This window comes from Varroa jacobsoni, unplaced genomic scaffold (assembly GCF_002532875.2).
Source record: "Varroa jacobsoni isolate VJ856 unplaced genomic scaffold, vjacob_1.0 scaffold_238, whole genome shotgun sequence".
Classification (NCBI taxonomy): domain Eukaryota; kingdom Metazoa; phylum Arthropoda; class Arachnida; order Mesostigmata; family Varroidae; genus Varroa; species Varroa jacobsoni.
Window position 1 is genome coordinate 123,465 of NW_019213140.1, and position 12,974 is coordinate 136,438.

Sequence of the window (12,974 nt, forward strand, 5' to 3'; positions counted from 1 at the left end):
TTCTTAAACCCTTTGGCCTTCTTGAGCCCTTGCACTTTTGTGTTCTTTGCCTGGTGTTCATCAAAAATTTGAGTGACGCATTAACAAGTTTATACATATTATCACTTGACGCGTGCTTGCTATTAAAAATTAGTAGCCCAGGACCTAAATTGAAGCTGTAATGGTAGTGGATGATGGTCATATAAACATGATCGTCGGGAACAACACTTATAACACATATGAAAAAAAAATGCTGAACGATCTATTTTTGCCTAGCTCTTAGCAACGACATCTCAGAAAAGGTACGAGTTTGGGTGCCTCACGCTTTGCGGGGGTATCCTTTCCGATCGTCTAATGCTTCTGTTGTTGTTTAAACAACGTTATAAAGCATTCAGGGTATTTTTACTTAAGAAATAAAAAAGACGGGGCAGGCAACCGGAAGCTAGCGAACGAGCCGTTGAACCTTTTTTGCAAGGTATAGAGATAGAGGTCGCATAGTTACCCACTCGGAACTTTCCTGATAAGCCGCTTGTGAATGGCAGTATATGGCCGGTAAAGGAAGATGTACAAGGAAGATCGTCCACTACGAAGCGACTACTCGGCTTTACATCCGTAGTTACATTATCGTTCGTTTGTGCTATGGACCACCAGACGAAATTGCAGAGGAATCACCCTCCATTGCGGGTCACCACTACTGCGGCAATACCACTTGAAGGAATTGGATCGTCGGGAACCATTGCTGATACGCAATCCGAGGATGTCTATATGTAAAAAGCGCATCCGGAAGAAAAATTTTCATGGGAAGAAGACGGAAAGACGATGACTGCTGGTAGGAGTCTTAAAGTCGGTGAATACACAGGATCACAAAACTATACAAGGAAATAGGCCTGTTGTAGGAGCTGCGAGTCACCAAAAAGGTTGTGCCCCACCCTAGCAACGAAAACTAAAGTAAATGTCTGGAGAGAAACGGAGAGCTTGTGAGAGCTAGAAGAGCCGTAAAGCTCCGATTTACTTTTCCATATGCTAGAAAAGGAAGATGCGCTTAACTGGACAAAGGGGCGTTCAGTAGCCCGTCACGTTCCTCTGAAATCCGACCTACCGACCTCATAGTAGTGGCGGTGGCAACGGTGATGGTGAGCTAGTAGAAGCAAAAGGAGAGCGCGGTACGGATAGTTAGAAAGATCTAGCTGGTGGAAGTTTTAGGCACGCATAGGGCAAAGAATATCGTTCCGTTGAGGGGTTGGGCAAGTTCCTAAAAACCGTCATCTCATCTTGCGTTATTGTCGTCGTCTTCTTCATCTTCGCGGCTATCGTCCTAGAGGACTTTTGCAAATTCCTTTTGTCGTTTGCTCTTCTGGTTTGCCCTGCTCCTTCACTTGTGCTTCACTTAACGCCCACCCCAACTCGCTTTGGCCCCTTATATTTGGCAATACCACATACTGGCCGCTTCTCTTTCTCTCTACATTTTTATCTTCCACATACTAGCACACACATACATTGGCAGACACGCAAGCTGAAGCAAAAGAGGCACATGGTCGTCTGAGAAGGAAAACGTGCTGAAGAAGGCGCACTGAAAAGGACAGTCACTATTCGCCAACCATCCTAACCCCCTTTGTCGTTCCCAGTTTCAACAAGGCGTACTGGAGGTGGTTGCAGTGCAGGCAACAACGATTCAGAGTGTGCATATTAAAATTGAGCTGAAATTTTAAAGCAAGAAAAAATGAATATGAGAGGCTCTACTCCTACGACTACTACTTCCGTCGCTGCTGCAACGATTTTTGCTGCCTCGGCGTGTCCGCTCGATAGCTCTTCGGCATACAGGACAGAACAGCCAACATTGTTGAGTGGAACCTGGAGCCTAGGAAGCCAAGACTAGCTGCACCTTACAGGCCGGGGCCAGGGACCTTAGCGGTCCGTTCCGGTTCGGAAACCGACAAGGGAGATGGAGGTATTCATGCAAGATGATGTAATTATTAAGAAATAAGAGGAATATTGCAAATATGCGTGCCCCTATTACTAGGAAACCCCAACTGCGTAAGAAAAAGTCCCGAGAAAGGAAAGCGGAAGCTAGGCTAAGTTAAAGCAGGTGGAGAAAACGAGGATAAAGAAGAACAAGCTGTTGAAAACTAGGCAAACGGGCAGGAATTCTTGTCCGTCGGTTGAGCCGACCTCTCAGCAAAGGGCAAGAGGTCCCTGGCTTCGTGGTACTGGGTTACTTTGGGTGTGGGTCAGTTTCAGACGCAAGGAAAGGAACAAGGTGCTGTATTCCTTTCTCATATGGTGTGCTCCGGGTTCGCCGTTCTCCCCAGATCAGAACTGGGGTGCTTTGAAAGAGATATTAAGTAAGGCCACGATGAACGTCAGACCAATCAACAGGCAGAACCGTCGTTAACACAGCTTTCTCATATCTGAAACTCCTACCGTGTATGTTACTGCAGCAGAGACAAGAGCAGTGAAAAACATTACGCCGTGTAATATCCGTGTGATAGGTTGCGTTCCACCGTTCCTGTTACTTTCTTTTTCATTCATCAGTGGGCAGATAGGACTGCGTTAATCATAATCGAAACGATTCTAAATTGGTTAGCAAAAGACCATCATGAACTGCACCTATTTGCAGGCTATACTTAGATAGTGCTGGTGTAAAACATGGGAGCGGCTTTTACAAAGTCGACGATTATTGTCTTTGCGCAGGTATTAGGTCGAGTAAACAGGTACGTGATAGTACTCACTTAGCCTTTTAGCCGTAAGCAGGATTCTAATAATGCCCCTTCTTATTCTATGTAGGATAGCAAATTCTGCAATGGGCATAGTAGGCTTGTATTGACGAACTGTGAATTTTTTTGCAGTGAAGACAGGTACACTAACTGGCTCTGATAACAGTGAACGCTAGGCACTGTGAAGTAATATTACAATATTTCTTCAGTAATTGATTTAGCTGGGTTTGACACTTCTGTTTATTATAGTTGCTTGAATGCTACAGGGAACTGAGCACGCCAGATACTACCGTACTGCTTCTTGAGCAGCAGGGCAGTACCTGAATCGTGTGGTGGAGTTGGGCGAGCTGAGTTGTGCTAGCCCGACGGTAAACTGTCTAGGCTCTTTTCAGCATCGTCGGCTGTACTCATACCTGAGGTCGCACTACATCCGTCATCAGTTCTTCGCTCGTTTGTACACAGCGAGACCCGCGAAAAGCTTGCCTCGAGGGCCATGCGCTTTTTCCTTACTCCCGGAGCAGTTGCTGGAACAGGGGGGCATAGAGGAAACGTTGCTTCTATTGACGAAACTCTTGACTCTAAGGCCCAACATGTGCTTTCTGCTATATTCTGATAAGCGTACAAACGAGTGATGATAGGAGTAAGGTAACAAAAGACCGAAGTCGAGGAACGCAGAAAGCAGTGCGAAGTCTGAAGGACCGTCTTCTGAACAGGCAGCTACACCAGGCGGAACGCTCTTGGTAGAAAGAATGAACGCCAACAATACGAAACAGAAGTCCAATGATGTTACGGAGTTGAAGAAGCCCGTCCATGCGTGGGTGTTCGTTTGTACCCAACAGATATGAATGGTGACTATACGGTGACAGAATAAATAATTGAAATCGATTCAAACTGTTTAGGTAATATATACAAACAAACAAGGCATGCGGGTCGAACGCATACGTAAATAAAGTCTGCTCGAATATGATTGTTTCCGTTTCTTGTTAACCATATTTACTAATAAACCGCAAAAAAACTGCTAACTCTTGAACTGTGTTTCTACGCACTCACCCAACAATGCATACGGTCTGTCAATAGTTTGTTTCCAGCTTCCTCAGTGTTATTACGACACAGAACTACACCTTAAACGTTCTGCGTCGAACAACGCCATGCTATGAGGAGCAACAGAAGCCTCGAAAGGCAAAAGGTAAAACGAATAAGAACAAGTTGAAGTTGAAAATATCGATTATCCGATAAAATTTGAGGGCACGCTGCGGGTGTAGAAGGAACAGACAGACATGAGTTTTGCGCTGGTGTATGGCTTCATAGAGCTTGGTAATTCGTTGGGTTCTCTGTTTAGACTGAGTTGGTCGGAAGCTATTGGGAGGAAAGAGAGAGGGCGGTTGAGGCAGACTCTTAGGCTATCGAGGTCGAGCTGCGAAGCGCAGGTGGCGCTGAGCATTCGGGCTTGGGGAATTTAAAGTACAATCGTTTGGTGTCGATATAGAAGGAGCAATACGGCGTATGTTCGAATGTAAGCGGGAAAAGGAACATGGCTCTCATACACGGAATCCAGAACATACACATACAAATTTAAATATACACACACACGCCCTAGGCTAACCCAAAAATACCCTGTGCTTCTGTGTTGCCCGGCCCACTGGAAAGCGCCAGGCGAAACAACGAAGTACTTCCATCTAAAAACGCGCACTCTGTGCGTGGCTCGAAACCCAGTTCGTGGCCGATCGCGTTTGAAGGAAGAAAGGGCAGAGATGAAAGTGAGGGAAAAAAGAAAGACTTGAAAGGCGGCGAACACATTTGAAACCCGGGTCGGATGCGTTAGAACCAGTCTACTTGACTTTATTTTTGCTTCAACTTTGGATTTGATGCAAGGCGGCGGCGGCGGCGGCGGCGAATAGTCCGATTCGTCGAGGACAAAGCCATGCGCAGGAAATTGGCGCAAAAACTGGATGGCTCCACTTCTTGTCAAGCCGCTGACTTGCCTTGTAACGTTTCCGGGAATGCTTCTGCTTCAAGCAAATGCAAAAGCCTGACGGGGGAACTTCAGCAGAGGTTCACTTTCCGAAGAACTCCAGCTCCAGTGATATGGATGATGTCAGACGGTAGGAGCTAATTATGTTTGTCGTCAATTACTATTAAAAAATTTCGTTAATACGTTATGTTACTGAGAACTTACTTATTAGCTAACTACGGAAAAAGGTGAGGGAAGATGAAACAAGAATTATAAGTGAAAAAAACGCTACTTCTTAAGCAACAGCTTAACTAAAAATGAGTGGACATGCTTATTTTTTTTATCTCAGTTTACCGTACAAATACCAAATAGTATTTATTGTCTACATCTATTCCCCTTACGTGTAAAAGATATTGCACACATATATTATATTACAATACTTCGTATAGGGGAGACCGTGGTTTTTTGAAGGGAACAAAACCAATGCCATTATTTCTTACTCTGCGATGACGGATGCTTTTAAACTCAGTTGACCGTGCTCGAGTTCAGCGGCTCGACATAAGCTAACAAAACTACCACAGAAACATATTGGGACTACTTAATTGCTATCGGTCGTCTAGACACATGTACATATATCTGCACAAAATTTAGTACGGATTTTGCCCATTGTCTTAAACTAGTTCGTTTAAATTTGCCAAACAAATGGGCATTCAGAAAGCGGAAATTTTCAAGTAGCATTTTCGTACCTATGGGGCACGATCGGTGTGCTTATAATAAATGGGTACGTCTTTATGCAAAGTAAAACAAACATTCTGAAATATATACTACAACATTTTTCTGAGCGTAACGTTTGGATATTTATTATTCCACCATCATGTTCCGCTTTTCTGAACCTATACGTTCACTCATGAGATCCAGCTTTGTGCACACCAAGTTGCACATATCATCACGAGTAGGGTAACGTCTATTAATTCCTCTGCACATTAGGATAATAGGGAGATTCGATCTCTTCTGTCTTTTAATTATTTCTTTTAGTCATTCTGCGTTCGTCGAAAGATCTGCTCTTATCTTATAATATTACACAACAATGGCCAAGAATATCTAAGTTTTTTTATAAAGAGTCTGCAGCCTTCGTGCTATTAAAGATAGCAAAAGTGACGTTTCAAAACGCAACAAAAAAAAACAATAACAAGGCTAGGGAGGGGGGTCTAGAAGAACTTCCTCTGTAACGGCAAGCTGCCTAATAGAAATGTTGATAATAATTTTTCAGTTAACTGGCTGCTGTTGGGTTATCGTACTTATTTCTCTCGTTCCGTCCTTATAAGCGGTAACTTCTACGAACCGTTAGCAGTAGTAGCAAACGTCGACATCATGGTCCACTTTTTTCTTTAGATGGTACTGACAACAATGGCAATCCATTTAGGGTACGTTGCAATTAACTCTGTACCACAACACAAGGCTTTGTTCCAACTGAACTTACCAACCCGAAGCACGATCCATAATCGGGTTTATAACGGTTTAAAAACTCGTGGAACAAAGGTTTCTATAACATACTTTTTCAAGGTATATGCGCTTCGCGTATTTGAAACGGCCGCCGTTGCCCGCGTCAATTAATGATGAATCAGATAACTTTCGCGTTCGACCTAATCCATGAACTTTTTAACCGATTCCCTGTTCGATTGGCGGATTAGCGCATGTTTCGTCAAATTGAGGATCTATCAGGTAATCGAATCAATACACCGGAGTTTCATACGAATCGAATAGCAGTAGAGTAATTTTTAAGATAGTTGAAATGTACTTTGTGCTGGAACGCATCTTGTTTTTGTCTCAGCGGCTTATAGACTGCCGCGTCATCCGATGACAAATTCGTGCTAAGCAGGCACGTATTACTGTATATACTCTCTTGTAAAGGTAAAACGAACTCATGAAGAAGCGAATGATATGTCTAGAACGCTGACAAGCTCCCAAAACACGTTGCATTGATTAATATCGACATGTGTAGGGCGTTCGGAATGTAACGCGCGCTCAATTTGCCTCCTTTTTTTTTTATTGTTTTTTTCTTTGTATTTGAAGATCCTCTATATTTTGGAATAAAAGAAGAAAAATCAAGAAGCTCGAAATGTTTTTTGAGAAGAGGGTAAAATGATTAGGATTGCACAAGCTCTTCGAGCATAGAATGGGGTCGAAAAGAGACCTTTTGGAATATATTCGAAAACTTGTTGTAGTCAAATTGTTATGGCTAACTAAAGTGGATGTACTTATCTGCGAAAGCACGGAATGAACGGTCTACCATCGGAGCAATATAGATGTTTGGACATTTTCAATATAATATTTAGAAAGTTCTATCGTAATTATTTTAGCCAGGGGCCAATGGTGATTACGCGCGGTGCTTAATCACGGTACACGTTGTTTATTGGACGATAGATAAGCTCTATAAAGGATTACTATTTAATAGCGGTAGCGGCTGCGCTCAGCTAGCGCCCCTTGCGTGCATTTGCTTTGAACTTTTATTAGAAACGACTTGTGAATAAAGTATTTTTCCGTTTTTATTTCTCTACTGGACAGTTCATTTTGTGTGTCACACAAATAATACACATGGCACAAGCTAACCTAACCCCACTGCCAAATATGACTCTGCTGTATTTTGCTTTTTACATCAGACGAAACGATCACGCCATATAAACTATATTCCCAATCCTTAAAAATCTCTTTCGACCCAATGAAGAACGGAAAAGCATTACTCACTACCTTTGAAAGATATCCAGCAGAGTAAACCATCGTTCAAAGAAGGAATCAAAAGCGATACATCATATAGATGTATCGCTTTTTGATTCAAGCGGCAAGGAGAAATATTTGCTGTGCTTCGCGGTGGGTGTGTGTGTGTGTGTTTGTGTACTTTAAAGGCTCTCGCCGTTTGGCTTGTCAGCAACATGTTACACGTTCTATCAGCCTGTTTATCTACTTATTGTAGCATGTAGATAGAAGCCGTTATGTGGACCACTCTTGGACTTCGTTTATAAACGCAGATTGTCGTGTTGCTGTCCTGGATGCCGTCGGCTCGACTGCCAACAGCATGCTTTACTGCGAGAAATCTCCTTCAGTAAGTTGTTATTAATTAATCTATATGCGCGTCTGTATCTATACGTCCTCTATCGTGAGGCGCAAATGAGGCTGTGCGTGGGTGTGTGTATGTGTTTGTATTTGTACGAATAGAATGATTCATTGCCTGCCTGCCTGCCTGTCTGTCTGTCTGTCTGTTTGTCATGCTAAAGTGTCATCGTTTTGCCCTGCCGACGGTTTCTTTCCTTCTCTCCATTACCTTTGGACGTTATGTGTACGCAAGCAGGCTAGCAAGCGAACGCATGTCTCGTATCGTTTCATGCAGCCATCTTCTAGCCGTTGGGGAAGCCTCGTAAATGACGTCTTTGCGGTTTGTTGCTGAACTGCCTCTGCATAGGGCCCATGTCTAGTGGTTTTGTTGCTGCCGCTGTGTGCAGCGGCGGATGAGGCGGAGAGTGAGAAACGACATGACGTCGTGGACTCCCTAGTGGACGCCCTTTCCCGTTTCAGCCGACGCTGCCACTGCGATTGAACGAACTGGCCACACCGCCGTTCACGGCACAGCAAGATCATCAGGTCTTCAGTTACCGCAACCACCATATTGAATGGGAACTTGAGACGCAAACAAACTAACACACGATGGCGTTCCAACCGCAACTACATTACAAAAACGATGATCTCGTGCGACGAAAGCTTAACCCCGTGCCCAAAGCACTCCGATGGACCCTCAAGCAAGAGTGTATCGAGCAAGTAAAGCTGCATTTACTCCATTGGGCGCGAAGTGACCCAATTAGTGCACAAGCTCTGCCACCGTATAACTTGCGCAGCTGTCCAGCGACTCTGCTGCAGGACATACTAGTGTCAGTTCTGGAGGATGAAAGTAATTCTCAGCCACTCAAAAAGGTCGCTGAACAGTTACTGGTTGACGGCCTCGAGGAGTTTGATTTCAAGTGCATTAACGACATACCTTTTAATCAGCTGGGGCAAATTTTTGCACTGGTGAAACTCAACGGGAACAACTTCAAATGCATTCACTTGGTTGGCCTGTGGACGTACTCACCGGAAGCACCCGGTATGGTCCGAGATATCCTCCAGAGGTGTCCGAATCTAGAGCGATTAGTTCTTCAAGAAGCCCATTACGAAGAATTTTTGTACGTGGCTCAACGCTGCCCGAAACTAGTAAAGCTGGATGTGCTCCACCCATCACTAAGTATACTCGATTTCCATATGTTGCAGAATGTTGACGACCGAAAAAGGTTCCCTTTACGGGGCTCGCTCCGCAGCCTGGCCTTGCCGGCCTCGATCGACGGCGAAAGTCTTTTGGATTTGCTCAATTATTTTACAGAGGTCGTAGACCTGACATGCGTTAATGTGGAAGGCCTAATGAACGCCGCCTCGGAAGCTAAAGGACACGCTTTGACGCGTTGTGCCGAGATGTTATCGCTCCGTGTGACGAACGTCATGGGCAAGAACAGTATTGAAACTCTAGTCAAAATGTTCCCCAACCTCCAGAGACTTTCGTTGAAATCTCAAAAAATTATGAATATCCAGCATTTATTGAAGCTGAAAAAGCTGACAGCCTTACGTCTGGAGAACAGTCAAGTTACACCATCATCATATACCGAAGATATTCTCCCACTGCTTAAGGTGATGGGCCATCGTCTGGTCCACTTGAGCCTTGTACACTTCGACGTCATCGAATTGCCTAAGACGCACTTGTTTTGTCCAAATCTACTTTCATTTGATCTACAACAGTTTGTTCTTCTTGGCTGTACCTCGGATAGGCTGCATTGGCTGCAGTTCGGAGGCACCGGGCGATCCTTTGAGAAACTGCGCACTCTGCACATGCGACCTCGGCAAGGCAAGTGCGTGCCTCAGGAAGCCTGCCTATTGCTACTAAAGTATTGTCGTCAACTTAGCTACCTTGAACTCCATGAGGCGTATGGGATGACGGATGCATTAGCCAGCGAACTCGTTCAACACAACGGCTTCAGTGAACTCATTCGAATCCGTTTGCGAGGAGGCCATAACCTGTCTCGTCTTGGTATAGAAACGTTACTCAGCCGGGCTACTCAACTAAAACACTGCCATATTCGATAAGGCGAGCCTCTAGTGCGAACAGCTATTGGTGCCGTATAGGAAAAGGTCTCAGATAAAAGCTTCGAGTGCTAAAGCATGGGATCGCCAATAATACAATCAAGCTGCTCGATTGATCAGTAATACGTTCGTAACATTAAGACACGCTAACATCTGCTCACTACACAGTATGGGTTACATTAAACAGATAAATTTAATAAACGAAAACGAAGTTTCTCTTATGGTTTGTGTACCACGGCCGTTGTACTTTATTCTGTGTAATTACTAATTTGTGACTTTTCACAGAATAAGCTATTGTTAGTTAGCAATATAAGTTAATTTTGGCCGCAATCGAAATCATAAATTAAGTAATATCACTTTGTAAATCTATCACCTTAAATATAGTTTGACCTAAGGCAGTGGACGGTACTTGCTAGGATTTAGCAATCCAATCTCATTGCGGCTAAGACTACAAATAGCTCGCTTCCTTCTCTAGTGGCAAAATATACAGACACCTAAATCACATAATAATATGATTTGCTTTTGAAGACTGAAAAATTATTTTCCCTTCAGTGAGGTTTTAGCAGTAACTGGCTAATTTTCATATTCCCGTACTATTGCAATATTTTTACATAATAGATTTTCTTATCAGCTAATTAGAGGCTATATTTAACAACAGACACTCGTGTGTTCAGGTGTTCAAAGTCACGGTCCGTTTAGTATATGCAGCAGTCATAGAATATCAGCAATGCAATCAAACATTAACCATATTTCTTTTACTATTATCTTATAGGTGGCTGGAAAATACTACGTTAACATGAAATCGTTATGGGAACAGGTGAACGTCAACATCCGGTTCCACAAGATACATTTCACGTCTTTCCCTTCTTCCTGCTTTCCGCGGAAATCTAATAGTTTTTTTTTTCGAACTAAACTGGTTTGCAATAAAGGCCTAGGCCAAACCTTGTGAGGTTAGCCAGTATTTTCTATATCATCAAGAAGTTGGCCTCAAAACAGCACATCGCATACTGTGAAAGTGACAGCTGAAAGGTCCGAAAAGGTGTTACTTCATTACAAGGACGCTAAATTCTATGATAGAAAAAAATCTACGTAAGATGGGAAGCGGGATTGTTCCTTTCGTCGAACGATAGCCGAACGCAACGTACAATGTACCATCCTTGTTCATACTTCAAGCTGATATTTAGACGAAAGCATTACACTGACGCCTGATGACTATGCATTTCAGGAATTATCTTAAAATTGTCCTCAATCTTCAGCTTTCCTATAGTAATAATATACCGCCTTCGCAAACTTAGCGACCCCTTTCTCTGAACGTGCTTCTGACAGTTTGCTCTTAAATCAATGAGCGATCCTAGCGAACGCTTTGTAATATAACGTTGGTGCGACACGTGCGTTCTATATCTTAGACCCCTAGTTAAATTCAGAACTACTTGGTATCTGTAAAACTGTGGGTCTGATATGCTATTCGGTTCGTGTCAATCGCCTTCGTCGTCTGATCGTGTTCGTAAACACGTTAAGATACGTCTTCTACTTATCAGTTATGTTGATTTTAGCTTTATTCGCTCAGCATCTGACAAGAGCCATTTATTGTATAACCGGTAGCACTGTGAGCGCAGCGACGGCTCAGCTTGCACAAAACTATTTTACAACACGTCAATCGTATCCTTATATACGTCAAATTCCTATAACGTTGCTACGTTTGCCCTTAGCGGCAAACATGCTTACCTATATACCTATCTTCCTTGCAGTGCTTAAAAACTCATCCACGTTTTAAAACGATAGCAGGTGAAGTTGCGACTACAAAGACTATCAATTGGTCTACAAAATAAATCCTGCATAGTGATACAGTATAAGCTTGGCTCCACTATACGACCATGTTTCGTAAAGCTTTCGGTTCTCGTAAAGAATCTACCGGAATAGCAATTGCTTCTTTATGGAAAGCGTTAACTTATGTAGAATTTCACGATGAAATAACTGCGCACAGCAAATCGTGTCCGCCAGAGAGAAATGAAGAAAAAAGACAATAGATAAATATTGGAAAAGCTGTCCGTTATCCAGACAGCTGTTTTATCCGTTGGTCAGCTCGACACGTTAATCGTATTGCCGCAAGGGAGAGTTAACGTTCTAAGTAATAAGTAGTTCGAATGGTTGCCGCCGAGATTGCTCGCTCCGTTAGAAAGTAACGAAGACTTCATGGCCCAGATACGGTGCAGTATATTGTCAAAAAGCTATACCTACAAATCGCCTGTAAAAGAAGAGAAGTTATTTTGTACAGTACAATGTCGCCTGCAACAATAAAGAAAGCCTTTATTTAAGGCATAATTTATCGGTGTCCATGACCATATGGTATATTTATAATGATATGACTTTCTGTTACTAGGCTTGTAAACGATGTCACAATCAATTGAACGTCAGCTGGCTTTAATACGCTACGCGTAATTGTCCTGTAAACCTTCGAGTGGTAACACATAGGAGCGTTAGATACGATGAAGGAGGTAGTACTCTTTTTCGTTAAGCAAAACGGCGAAGATTTGTATTTTCAGGCGACCATACATTCGAAAAAGATCATTAGCCTTAGTTTACAGCCATGCAAACTAAAGTTACCTCCTGTCTTTTAGTATATCTTGAGCGAGCTTATACGGCAGACCTTGCCCTGAAGCTGAGAACTAACATATCGATATGGCTAATAGTAGACGTTCCATCGAATATCACAGAATAACACCCTCGTTTTTTGCGAACGGTCCTTCACTCGGAGTGCCTTAGGCCTTTTTGGCCTTGGACTTCTTCGGAGAGAAAACAACTAAGTCGTGCTTTAAAAGACTAAGTTGCATTTTCCAGCGTAGTTTTCCTCGCAGCTAGGTGGCAGTGCAGGCCTTTCATTACAAATGCGTCTTATAATCAAGTGATTTATTATCTTCGGGTCTCAAAATACAAGATCTTTTGTTAATATAATGGCCTATACAAAATAGTAGAAACAACAGGTCTCGAGCCATAAAAAGACAGCCCATCTTTTCTTCAGTGAAGCAGGCCTAAAGACTGAAAAGAGAATGCGAATTGGTCTTGAAAACCGCTTCTGCTTATGGTATAATGATGTGATTAAAGCTTCATGAATGAATACAAAGTACACGATGAATTTTAAGACATTCAAGTTAAGCTCCTGCCATAAATAAGAC

At 43.0% G+C, this 12,974-nt stretch overlaps 1 protein-coding gene and 1 long non-coding RNA gene across 2 annotated transcripts; both read left to right on the forward strand.

Annotated features, from left to right (window-relative positions):
• Positions 1 to 6,765: 6,765 nt before the first annotated feature.
• LOC111273943 (uncharacterized) lies at positions 6,766 to 12,127 on the forward strand. Its single transcript, XR_002688128.2, has 2 exons — positions 6,766 to 7,744; positions 10,574 to 12,127. It is a non-coding gene; the product is annotated as an uncharacterized LOC111273943 (long non-coding RNA).
• On the forward strand, positions 8,231 to 10,033 carry LOC111273942 (uncharacterized). Its single transcript, XM_022855972.2, has one exon. It carries the CDS (start codon positions 8,344 to 8,346, stop codon positions 9,802 to 9,804), a length of 1,461 nt encoding a protein of 486 aa, XP_022711707.1. The 5' UTR covers positions 8,231 to 8,343; the 3' UTR covers positions 9,805 to 10,033.
• Positions 12,128 to 12,974: the final 847 nt, after the last annotated feature.

Excerpts from the sequence above, each read along its gene's own strand:
- LOC111273942 (XM_022855972.2), top strand. The coding sequence starts at position 8,344 with ATGGCGTTCCAACCGCAACTACATTACAAAAACGATGATCTCGTGCGA.